At 35.0% G+C, this 13,104-nt stretch overlaps 1 protein-coding gene across 1 annotated transcript in view; it reads left to right on the plus strand.

Moving 5' to 3' along the window:
* The window catches only part of Kif14 (kinesin family member 14), a 56,141-nt gene extending 45,678 nt beyond the window's left edge, over positions 1 to 10,463 (plus strand). Inside the window, 7 exon segments of the mRNA XM_047520833.1 lie at positions 444 to 668; positions 859 to 1,043; positions 3,175 to 3,333; positions 3,899 to 4,021; positions 6,801 to 6,875; positions 7,926 to 8,061; positions 8,413 to 10,463. Of these exon segments, the coding sequence (XP_047376789.1) occupies positions 444 to 668; positions 859 to 1,043; positions 3,175 to 3,333; positions 3,899 to 4,021; positions 6,801 to 6,875; positions 7,926 to 8,061; positions 8,413 to 8,792 (1,283 nt within the window). The 3' untranslated portion in view covers positions 8,793 to 10,463.
* The last annotated feature ends 2,641 nt before the right edge of the window (positions 10,464 to 13,104 follow it).

A 13,104-nucleotide genomic window follows, 5' to 3' on the forward strand; every position in this document is an offset into this window, starting at 1 on the left:
ATCATATACCTTGAGAAACAACTCTTATAAAGTAGAGGTACTGAGACATTTCTTCTTATGTAGTTGATTGTTGCCAACTTTTCCAGTTTATGAATTAAACACTTTCTAATTTTATGTAAAACCATTATTTCATCAATTTAGAGTTCCTCAGGTGTAAGGGAAAATTAATCCCTATCACAAAGTAAGTAAACCAATGGGTTCATGGGTTATTTGAATTCTCTGTTACCTACCTGTGGTTAAAGAGCTGCTAACCCTGTGAACTGGTGCAATGAGGGGTTAATTTTCACTTTTCACTTTGGCATATAGAAATAAGGATGTATTGAAATAAGAATACTATTTTGAAGTTACCAGCTGATGATTCTATAATATGCCTGCATTAATACATTTGTTTGAAAGTATAGTACCTGAAAACTAGGCTTATGACTATTTTCTGTTTGATGTAGGCTTAATGGAGAAATCAAGCACCATTTGTTCAAATTCGGCAGAATCATATCTCCCGGGAATTTGCAAAGAATTGATTGGCTCATCAGTAGATTTTCTTGGACAGAGTTATGATGAAGAAAAAACTATAGCAGATAGCCTGATAAATAATTTTCTTAAAATTTATAATGGGCTGTTTGCCATTTCCAAAGCCCATGAAGAACAAGATGAAGAAAGTCAAGATAACTGTAAGCAATCACACTGCTTTTTCTAACTCACATGATGATTATTTTCTGCACATTATACTTTGTTTTGAATGATTATTTGACATATTTGGCAGGCATCTTTTAAAATGTTAAAATGTTTTACTAGTGATCATATGTGGGTTCTTTTATTTGGAGATTATTTCTTCTAATAATCTTTCTTCTTCTTTCAAAGTGTTCTCTTGTGATCGAGCAGCCCAGTTGCTTATTATCCAAATTGCTTGTGCTTTTGAGCAGCTTGTGGTTTTAATCAAACACTGGCTGAGTGATTTTCTACCTTGTACTGATGTAGCAACACTTGAAGATGAATTGAGACAAGAAGTTAAAAAACTGGGAGGCTACTTACAGTTATTTTTACAGGTAAATTGATTCTTTAGTATTATTTGATGCATTCATTTATTCAATATTTATTGACTTTCCACTTACCTGCATCTTCCAAAAATTAGATCTGTAGTATTTTTAAGAGGTGCTTTTTGTTTTGAAATCCTATGACTGTGGATGTTTTTAATTGATTTGTTGTACCAGGACTTACATGGTTCTCTGTGTACCAGTGATCTTAAGTGATTTACTCATTTAATCTTCATAAAACCCTAAAAGTGGGTACTGCTATCACTGTTTTATAAGTAATGAAATGGAGGCTCTGGGAAGATATGTAGCCCATCTGGTGTTACATAATTGATCAGATGTGAACATGAACCCAGACTGTCTTGGGCCCAGAGTTCCTACTGTACCATTATTCTCTGCTGACCTTCAATAATGGGTACAGGGAAGAGAAGCAGTTGTGGAGGGAAGCAGTCTAGCTCTGTCATGGGGAGAGAAGTAGTCTTGCTCTGGCTATGGATTGAGTTTCAGCTCATGCTGAATTAGTTACAAGCCCTTCTATGGTGCCTAAAACATGGTCCTTGAATTCATGGTCTCCTGTGATGGAACTCCACCCAAGTTCAGTGCAGCAGGGTGGAAGAAGTGACAGAGCAGGAAAAGACCAAGTATACCTGCTTTTTTTTTTTTTGTACTGGGGATTGAACCCAGGGGCACTTTACCATGGAGCCACTCCCCACCCCTTTTAATTTTTTATTTTGAGACAGGGTCTCACTAAGTTCCTTAGGGCCTTGCTGAGTTGCTGAGGCTGGCCTTGAACCTGTAAGTCTCCTGCTTCAGCCTCCCAAATCACTGTAATTATACCATTTGTGCTTTCTTTTGATGAAAGTTTCTGGAAATTACCATAGGATTCTCTATTTTATATAGAGAACCAAGGATGGAGAGCTAGGTGGCTTGGAAGGGAAGTTGGGTTGAGCCCATGAGAATCTTATGTGAAGCTGGCAAAACTGGGGTTACTGACTGTATTTTCCAGTGAAGTATGGTTTGAGAATCCTTACCTTGTAGCAACACAGTTAGCATCTTCCAGAAAGAAGGCCAAGAGAAGTATTCTAAGAGCTGTTGCAGTAGGCAGGGAACAGAAAGAACAGTTTGTGAGAAGCTTCCCCATGCCTTTAGATATGTGTGCTCTGAGTGCATGTGGGAAGCTCCCCCCCACTTTTTTTTTTTTTTTTTTGAGCTATAAGGGACATTTTTCTTTGTTTAGCTTTTTTTAAAATTGTTAGAACATTATAGTTATACATGGTAGTTGTGTTCATTTTGACAAAATCATACATGCTAGCAACTTGTTTCAATCACCAGCCCCACCCTTTTCCTCCCCTCTCTCCTCCCCTATTCTCCATCCTCTGATTTACTGATCATCTTTTCACTCCTTTATTTATTTATTTTCGATTGGTACTTTCTACATGTGTATAAAGGTTAAGTTCCCTTTGGTACCTTTGTATATGCATGTAGCATGATTTTGTTAAATTCAGTCCATGTTTCCTCTCATTTCCCCCTCTCCCTTCCTCTTCTCATTCTCTACCTTCTTCTCTACTTATCATCCCTATATATTTATGCTATCTGATTCTGCCCCCCCCCCCATTGCCTCCTTTCTCTTATTTTTCTCTAGCTATGGGAATCCTTTAGTTTGAAGATTTTGGATTTTTATCTTTTTCTCCCTTTCCTTTTCCTTCTCCCCTGAGAAAAGAAAAACACTATCTATTAGATGCTTGTAAGGACAGGAAAAGTTGAAAGGCAAAAGGCCACCACTTTGTTCCTTTCTTTTCATTCACTTATCAATTCTCTTTCTTATCTACTTATTTCTCACTTGCCCTATGTCTCCTAGAAGTGTGTAAGATCTTGGAGAAGAGAGTCTACTATATCTTATTCTTACTGTCACCTTTAGTAGCCATAGGGCTGCATGTTTCTGGTTCTATCACATGCCATTATGTCAAGGAATGCAGAATTTATTTTCTTTAGATTATTTATTTTTTTATTTTTGATGCTGAGGATTGAAGCCAGCACATGCCAAGCATATATTCTACCACTGAACCACACCCCACTCTCTATCTAGTCTTTAGCATCCCTTTATAATCTCATGAATCTGACACACTGATCTGTTTTTATCTTGTAGGGATGCTGTTCAGATATTTCATCAATGGTAAAAGAGGCTCAAAATAAAGTGATCCAAATTATACAACAAGCTGTTAAGTATGTGGGACAGTTAGCCATTCTGAAAGGGAACAAGCTGTATTTTCTGGAAAATGGTAACAATAAGCCTGCCAGTATCCAGGTAATTTATCAGCATGAGTTTTGAAAGACTTGATCAGAGGGAACATTAGAGATTTTTTAGTTTAGTATCACTAAACATAAAAGGTACATTTTATTTTTCAAAATAACTTGTATTTTTGTTTGGCAATGAGATTTAAAATTGTTCCAGTCTAAATTGATTAAGTATACCCAATGATTTTACAAACCTTACTTTGCCTTTTGGGTCCTTGGTTTGATGATGGCCACCTACCATGGAAGGTTTTCTCACCCAAACAACATATGAAAACTTCTGTCATTCTAGAAAATTTATATTTACTTGCTTTTATTACTTATGCTAAAGAAAACACAATGTTATGTTAGAATGTTACTGTGTTTCCAGCAAAACAGTGTCCTTCCTAAGATGATAAACATTCTTTACATGTTATATGTGGAATACTAAATAATAGTTCTGCTAATTTGATTTCCTAGTGGACTCTTAGTTCTTAGTCTAGCTTTAGTTGAACTTAATAATAACTTAATTATCTTATATTTTAAAAAAATATAAAAAATTGAATTTAACACAGTTAATGCTTGAACATTTTTCCTAGGAGGATTTCATGGGTGCTATTTGTGATGGTGTAGGCTCAGGAATGAAGATTCTATTAGATTCTGGACTGGAAAAAGCAAAAGAATTTAAGCATGACCTCTTAAGGCAGTGTGTACAAAATGAGGTAAGATGAACAAAAGAATGTTCTATACCAGATAATTTTAAAGTCGATTAAAAAATAGTTTGATGCAGTGAATTTGATTTTTATAAATTTTTATATCTTAGTTTGTATTGGATTATTTCTTATTGAAGGGACCAATGATACCATTATGTCATGATGATCTTTTCCCAAGTTATTCTTGAGTTGCTGCAGCCTTTTAACCTTTTGCTAGCTGTCACAGCTATTTGCAGTTAGAGTTCAGTCGGAAGATACACTCCTAAGCAGAGCAGAGTGTGGTAGTGACACCTAGTGTTCATTTTCTGGTTGTCTTTTTCTTCTTTATTTTTGTTTAGGTCCCTACTCTTCCATCTTAGAATGGAAGCTAACATTTCTTTTTCTTTTTTTCCTTTCCACATTGTTTTATTGGTGTATTATTATAGTTGTGTATAATGATGGGATTTGATGTTACATATTCATAAATGCACATGATTTAACAATATAGTTCGACCCATATCCCTCCCCAGTGCTTTCCCCCTCCCTCCATAGAGTCCTCCCTCTGATCCCTTTCTTCTACTGATCTCCCTTTGATTTTTCACTAGATCCCTGCTCCCCCACCTTTCTTTTCCTTTTTCCTCTCTAGTGTCCACATATGACAGAAAACATATGACCCTGTCCTTCTGAGTTTGTCTTATTTTATTCAACATAGTGGTTTCTAGTTCCATCCATTTTCCTACAAATGACATAATTTCATTCTTCTTTATGGCTGAAAAAAACTCCATTGTATATGTATACCACTCACTTTCTTTATCCATTCATCTGTTCATGGACACCTAGTCTGGTTCCATTGTTTGGCTATTGTGAATTGTGCTGCTGTAAACATGGGTATGCATGTATCACAGTAGTATGATGACTTTAGTTCTTTAAGAGTGGTACAGTTGGGTCATATGGTGGTTCCGTGCCTAGTTTTTGAGGAACCTCCATACTAATTTCTGTAGTGATTGTACCACTATGGAAATAGTGTTCCTTTTGCTCACGTTCTCTTCAGCATTTATTACTGTTTGTATTCTTGATGACTGCCATTCTGACCAGTGTAAGATGAAATCTCAGGGTAGTTTTGATTTGCATTTCCCTAATTGATAATGATGTTGAATATTTTTTCATATATTTGTTGACCATTTATATTCTTTTTTTGAGAAGTTTCTGTTTAATTCACTTGTCCATTCATTAATTGGGCTATTTGGTTTTTTGATGTGAAGTCTTTGAAATCTTTATACATTGTAAATACTAATCCTCTGTCAGAAAAGTAGCTAGCAGAGATTTTCTCCAATTCTGTAGGTTCTTTCTTCACATTTTTAATTGTTTCCTTTGCTGTGCAGGGAAACAGACGTTGTTTCTTGATCCAATTATCCTGAACTAAATGTTTTTCCGGAGGCATTCACATCAGTGATTTCATATCAGAACATTAAGCTGCTCTCCTATTTCCAATTTATTCTTGAATAACTTACCTGTGCCTCAGTTGTTCTGTTTTAAAGGTGGGGATGATCATATTTATTCCATAAAATTATTCTGAGGATTATATGAGAATAAGAAGCAGTGTCTTCAAGAATGCTAAATATAGTGCATGGCAAATCCTGTCACCCATCTTGCTGGCACATGTTTTTTTCTGTGTATCTGCCTCTTGCACTTTGTATATTTTGTATCTATCACTGGAATTCTGTTTGTAGAATTTTTCTGTCAATAAATACAAAAGGGTATAGAAATAAGTTAATGAAAGTGAAGATGAAATAAAGTATGTGAATGCGCTTATTAATAAGCTGTTAAAGTAGGTATAGATGTTAACTATTTTGTTTTGAGGAAATAAACAGAAAACGAATCAGGCCTATCTTATATATAATTTGTATTATCTGCCTTTTCATGCAGAATTCTATCCAACTTCTCATTTCTCTACCTTCTTCCAAAGTTATACTTTGTTGTTTGTGGTGAAATTTTGTTTTATATTCTTATACTTAAAATGTATAAGAACCTCCAACAGAAAAAAATAGAATATTCAAAGAAATTGGCTCAAAATAGGGTCAAACATATAAGGCATTGGAGTCACATTTTAAGACTGCAGTCACTAGGGAAAAAGAATTTGGATTTTTAAAATTTATTATACCACATAGAGCAAATTCTGAGTTTTACCTAGGGAAGAATTCTGTTGGTAAAGCCAATTAGATACTTAAACAGAATCCACTGGCACAAATTAAAGCTACACGTTAGGGGGCAGCATTGAGCAATGTAAAAGCAAAGGTTTAGGATTTGAGTTGGAGCACCCACCCTGGTTCTGAGTCTTAGGAGTTAAGACTGAGGGGCAGTACCATATGAAGCATAAGGCCATAATTTGAGAATCAAAGAAGAAAACATTTGGAAAGTTCTTAGAGAATATTTTCTGGATGTGTTAGTCACCTCACTTCCTTCCAAGGGAAGTTTTAGAAATTTTATTCATATAAACATTTAAATAAAAGGCAGATTCTATTAAAAAAAACATCAGAGAGTGTCTATAAATATAAATAAATCTATTTATATAAATAAATATTTATTTATATAAATAAATATCTATTTATATAAATAAATCTATGTGCAATTTATTTTTAAAGAAATTTCACTTATATGATCTAAATACTCTCAAGCAATCCTAGAGATAGAATTTCAATCTTCTGGCTTCTAGACTAGAACTTTTTCCCCTATCTGGTACCATACAATTCCAGTTTTTACATTTCTTAATGATTGTTTGTATAATAAAATATTTTAACATTCTCTACAGGTTACTAAACAGATGAAAGATAGTGCCATGGGATTGATCAACTCTCTTGAAAATATCTTTTCTGAATGGAAAAAAGTAAGAAAAGCTTTAAATTGTTTTCATTTTATTTTGTTTAGTATATTTAATCATTTTACTTGGTTCAACTGCAGATATTTTTATTTCATTTTTTTGTCCTTAGCCAGAGATAGTTCCTTAGTACATATTTAATTGAAACATGTAGTTCTCTAGCTACTTCCTCTTGGGTATCATAACTTTCTAGTTTTAGTAATAGATTTCATAGAAATTTATTAATATTAGTTATCTATTTCTTAACAGCTACTATCAGCTTTTGTTTGGATGGTCATTCATCATAGGCTAAAATTGCTTAATAATCAGTGTGCTCTAAGATTTAAAAATGCATGTGAAGTAGATAAATTATTTACGCTTATGCCATAGTTAAACAGAAAAATAGAAACTATGTAATCAATATGTTAAAAATGAGAACAATTTCTATGCCATGAAATTTTTTACTTAAATAAAACAGATAGGATACAGAGTTAATTTTTTTTTTTTTAAACCAGGGATTGAACCCAGCAACTCTCAATCACTGAGGCAGATCCCCAACCCTTTTTATTTTTTATTTTGAGGCAGTTGCTTAGGACCTTACTAAGTTGCTTAGGGCCTCTCTAAATTGCTGAGACTGGCTTTGAGCTTGTGATACTCCTGCCTCAGCCTCCCAAACTGCCCAGCTTAAAGTTGAATTCTTTTTTTTTTTTTTTTTTTGGTGGTGCTGGGGATCGATCCCAGGGCCCTGTGCTTGTAAGGCAAGCACTTTACCAACTGAGCTATCTCCCCAGCCCCGAATTCTTAAAAATTAAATAAGTTTGTCTTTTATGGATTTTAAAACAAATGGAACTGCTTTATTCCATTTACACATAACTGGATGATAGGACTTTGGTTCAAAATTAGTTGAAAGGTCTTATGTTTTTGAAAAATAGTAATATTGTAATTTGGTTTTGCTTACAGAAATGGAATTAAGCATTGATAAGGAAATTAAACTCTCTTTCTTAAAGATAATATTCTGGAAATTAATATCATACCTCCATGTAGCCTGTTACATATTTTTAAAACTATTTATTTGCACAGAAAAGTTTCAGAACTCAAGTACAAGAAGACTCTGGATACCAGAATTCCAAGAAGATGTCTAATCTTGCCCCAGAATTCTTGAAGTTAAAACATTGCTTAGAGAAAACCATTCAAGTTATTATTTCTGCACTGAGAGGTAAATGCTCTAAAATAGAATTTGTAATCAGAGTAATATATTTTAAGGACTCTATATTTCTTTCTTAGCCTAGCTCACTAACTAAAACCCACTGAGTACTGTTGCATTGATAATAGTTATTACCAGCACAGGAACTTGTATAATCAAGTGGGGGCCTAACATGCATGTGAGCACTTCTGCCTACATAATAGCTTATATAGCAGATAAACACTTTAGCAGAATCATAGTGACTAGTTTATAATTGTCTTGATAAGAGTCACTTTGCCTTAAGGCATATCTGGAATCATAACAGTCATAAATACTTGACAAAAACTGGAAAGGGTAATTAATTCTTTCTTCTCCCTTGCCTAGGATGCCACACTGATGTACATCTTCTTAAGAATTGTGTTGAAACTATTTGTAACTTGACCAGTGATGTTCACAATGACTTCAAGGACCTCTCCACTTCCGTCGACAACTGTGAGAAGCAAATACAAGCTAGTCACAGCAAACTAGAATCTCTAGCTAAGTCACTTCTCTTATGTTTTGAATCTGAAGAAAGACCTGATTTGTTGAGACCCCAGGAATTTTGTAATCAAGACACTAGAGAAGAAGAGGAGCAATCCAAATCAAGCAGGACCGACTACAGTAGGAATAAAGGTGTACCAAAGTATGTCTATGAACTGCAGGACAATATGTCCCCGGCAGCGAGTTCACAGGGATGCATGCCCAGTAGGATTCAGTGGGTGTGAGTGCCAGCACATAGGCACTTGGTGATCATCCATGAAAAAAAAGAAAACTTGGTAGGCAGTTTTCCTTATGCAGGAGAATATGAAAAGAAATCAGTGTATTTATTTCAAAGAAGTCCAGTCTGTTGATGACCTTACACTGAGTGTGGACAAGATAAGCATTGTGGAATCATTTCAAAATGCCAAAATGTGCACTCAGAATTTTCTCAGCTGACAATTTTAAATGGGTGTTTACTATATTGGAACATTTAGCCAAGAGAATGAAATTAGGAATTCAGGACCGAGTGAATGGTTGTGTCTTTCAGTTTTTCAGTTGTCTTGAATTTTATGTTTAACACTGATATACCATCTCTTGTGCTTTGTTAATGTGTTTGTACATGGTTATTTTTTCATAAATGGTGGAAACATGAATAATCAGTATACCTTTGGGCCTGTGCATTCTCTTCCCTGCAAATAGCTAGGATAAGATTTATGGTGAAATTGCCAATACAAATTTAACCAGGCAGCTTATTTGCATTCTTAAATCTAAAACTTTTCCAAAGAGTTAACTGGTTTCCCATTTTTAATAGTATACATGTTTGAGGCATGATTTCCTATTTCTTTACAAATTATAAATATTACCTAAGTATATAGTATAATTACATATTAGTAATATGACTTACTGGCATAATAATTTACTGTGTTATCTGTTTCAAAATGAGACTATATTAGAGTAATTTAATGAAATGTTGTCAGAATCCCATTTGGGAGATCAGAGACTGGTTCTTTTCTTGACATTGCTTGCTTTGCTAAAGGTGTAATGAAAGGGTTTGTGTATGATTTGATGAAGATTAAAGACCCTAATTATCAACTGGGTATAACTTGTAATCCCAGCCACTTGTGAGACTGAGGCAGGAAGAGCACAAGTTCCAGGCCAACCTTAGCAACTTAGCAAGACTGTGTCTCAGAATTAGAAAAATAAAATGAAAAGGACTGGGGGTGTAGCTTAGTGGTAGAGCACCCCTGAGTTCAGTTCCCAGCATCATACACAAACACACACACACAAAATCCTTATTATATTTCATAGCTTTAAAAATCCTTTACCTATGATCAAGTAATAAAGATAATATTCTACTGGTAGAATCTTCCATTATGGAAATAATCTGATAGTTTTTACCTCAAAAATGTGTGTGATTTGAAAAGACACTTAGTAACTCTGCTTGAGTGACATTAGCATTTTCCTGAGAATGATTTTTTTCAGATAGATACCACCTGATATAACTAGTTGAAACTGACTGTCAGTTCCTTGAATAGATCTGATGGTTTCCATGTTAGGGAGATTGCAAATCGATTCTGGTCATGGTAAATTCTGGTCAGCACTTTTACTGTCAAATTTGACAGAGTATACATATACATATAAGGATTTTTCCTGAAGACTGTACTTCCTTTAAAAACTTCCTAAAGTATCAGAATGATAATTTTCATCTTGATGTTCAATATTTAATCTTTAGTTTCTGCTTTCAAAACTCATGATTTCATTGTCAGAAACAGTGTCTTTGTAAAATATTGTGTATATATATATTTATGCTAAATAACTTGTTATACTGTATTTGACTGAATGTTGAAAACATATGGGCTATTAAAATCATATGCTCTGAAAAGACATAAAGAGAATGCCTTTAATAAATCCTGTCAGCTTCAGAATTGTCTCTTGGTCTAAGATATTTTATTTTATTGATTTAAAAAAATTTTTACATTAATTCCTGATTCAAAAGTGCTGTAATAGCTGTAATAGCTTTACATTGATGATAGCTATCTTTGTACTGCAAATCAAATAAATAGGAAGCACTAAATAAATATGACAGCTACTTAGTTTTCCTCCCTTCCTCCCTTCCTCCCTTCCTTCCTTCCTTCCTTCCTCCCTTCCTCCCTTCCTCCCTTCCTCCCTTCCTCCCTTCCTCCCTTCCTCCCTTCCTCCCTTCCTCTTGAGGATTAAACCCAGGTCCTTCCACATTCTAAGTATATACTGTACCACTGAGCTACACCCCAACCCCTTACCTAGTTTTTTTTTTTTTTAACTCTGTTGTGCCTCTCTTTAGTTGTTTATGCCTGGAATAGATTTATTTCCATGTGCTGTTGTGGAAAGAGCATGAGTTTTGGAGTTGGACATATTTTTCACACATTTGGAATGTGGATCTCAGGCTGCTAAGTAATTTACAAAACCTTAGACAATTACTGTCTTCACACTCCTTTTCTCATCTGCAGGAAGAAATGTAATATCTACCTCATGGACTATTGTGAGCATGAAATGAGAAAAACGTAGGAATAACTCCTGGAGAGTAATTGATTTCTGGTAAGTGTCACTGTCCATCCTTTCTTCCATTACTAATTTCTGAACCCTTATTAAGTGTAGGAGATCACACTTGGCACAAGTGCATACCATTGTACAAAGTTTTATTGCAATCCTTTAAACATGGTATATTTGAAAATATATCTACAAACATTTTGATCCATGATAATAAACTGATGTAAAGATAAGTAAATGATATCTCACTACTCTTAAGTATAGTGTGATGTGTGTTCTTCATGGGACCTTCCTGAGTTTTTTAGCAAAAAAGAATTGTTTTATTTTGTTATCTGACTAGAATACTTGAAATTGCTAAGCCTGTCTATATGCCAATAAGCATTTTAAGTTGTTGCCTACGTATGGAAGATGAAAATTCACTTCTCCCAGAGGGGGAAAGGTGTAGAAATCAGTAATTTAGTTCATTTCAAAGAAAGCAGATGTGCCCAGCTTTCTGTGCTTGATTCATCAGGTAAGTTTGTGCTCTGGGTCTTGTAAGTTATGGTCATTGCATGATATAATCAATGCCGAGTTTTTTCATCTTCCTTTGACCAATATGTATGGAATTCTTAGATGTGGAGTGTAGCTATTTGGTTCATTTTAATATCATCTGGTAGCTGGGTTTATTCACTTATTCCAACAATTATTTACTTAATGCTTGGTACATTTTTGGTGTGAAGTCACAGAGACCTGAGAAAGATTAGATTACCTTATGTCATGGACTTCTTTTTTTTTTTTTTTTTTTTTTTTTTTTTTTTTTTTTTTTTTTTTGGTGCTGGGGATCGAACCCAGGGCCTTGTGCTTACAAGGCAAGCACTCTACCGGCTGAGCTATCTCCCCAGCCCTGTCATGGACTTCTGAGAGACCCAACTTGTTGGACGCCTGTTGTTTACAACACTGTGCTAATTCAGAAGACCTCTAGACACACTGAACACAGGAAACACCAAGGGCTTTGCTAATTTATTCAGGGCAATTCAGGGGCAAACTCTTTTGATTAAGCAGATGGCTCCTGAGACTGTGCATATTTCCTTTCATGGGATGGCCCTGAGCCCAGAGAATCACAGATTCAAATTCTGAATCTATTATTTTTTAGGCTTTCTAAGATAGAAAAACCTTTTAGGCAGCTCATGACTTCTGCAAGTGATAGCAGCCTGGATTATCCTAAAGTGTCCATGGGGCATTTTTCTTCTTAGGAATCCTGGGACATATCGGCATATGAACAGCATCTACCTTCTGGCCACGGATCCTCCCTAACAAAAATAATCAGAGCTAATATTTCCTATGAGTTTATACTGTAACTTTGTTGAGTACTTACACTGGGTTTAATGTTTTCCAAACATGATCTCATTTGATTTTCACAATATGTTCACATTCACACATAAGGTACCATTATTTCCACTTTTTGACAGATTAACAAAATTAAGGGTGAGAGACATTAAGTAACTAGCACAAGGTCACACAGCTGGAGGAGGCACAAGGATTCTGGTTTGTTGAATACCAAAACCTATACTCTTTCCGCTCTCTTACATTGCTATAGGTCACTGTTTGTGTTTACATTAAAGTCTGTTTCCTGGTCCTCACTGCCATCTCAATTACTTTCATTTGATTGATTGGTTAATTGATTGACAGAGTCCTGCTGTGTTGTCTTGGCTCAGGTCCTCCTGCCTCAACCTCTGAAGTAGCAGCAGCTGCAGACATGTACCACTGTGCCTGGCTTGATTACTTGTAGAGGGAAGAGTATCATTTTGCAAAATCCTCAGAATAACATAAGTTCTAAAACTAGTATGAAACATTTTGCCTCTTTCTCATTTTTCTTGAGTTTTCATCTCTTCCCTAACCTCTTTGGATGTCACATCCCTGGTTTATCCTGAGGTTAAGGGTGAAGAAATGGAATAAGGGGTGAAGAAATGGAAAGGATGTGTCCCCATTGCAAGTTCACATCAGCCCAGATTGTGATCAGAAACACATCAAAAGCTTGATCTCAGTTAATAT

The sequence above is a fragment of the Sciurus carolinensis genome, chromosome 12 (assembly GCF_902686445.1).
Source record: "Sciurus carolinensis chromosome 12, mSciCar1.2, whole genome shotgun sequence".
Taxonomy (NCBI): Eukaryota; Metazoa; Chordata; class Mammalia; order Rodentia; family Sciuridae; genus Sciurus; species Sciurus carolinensis.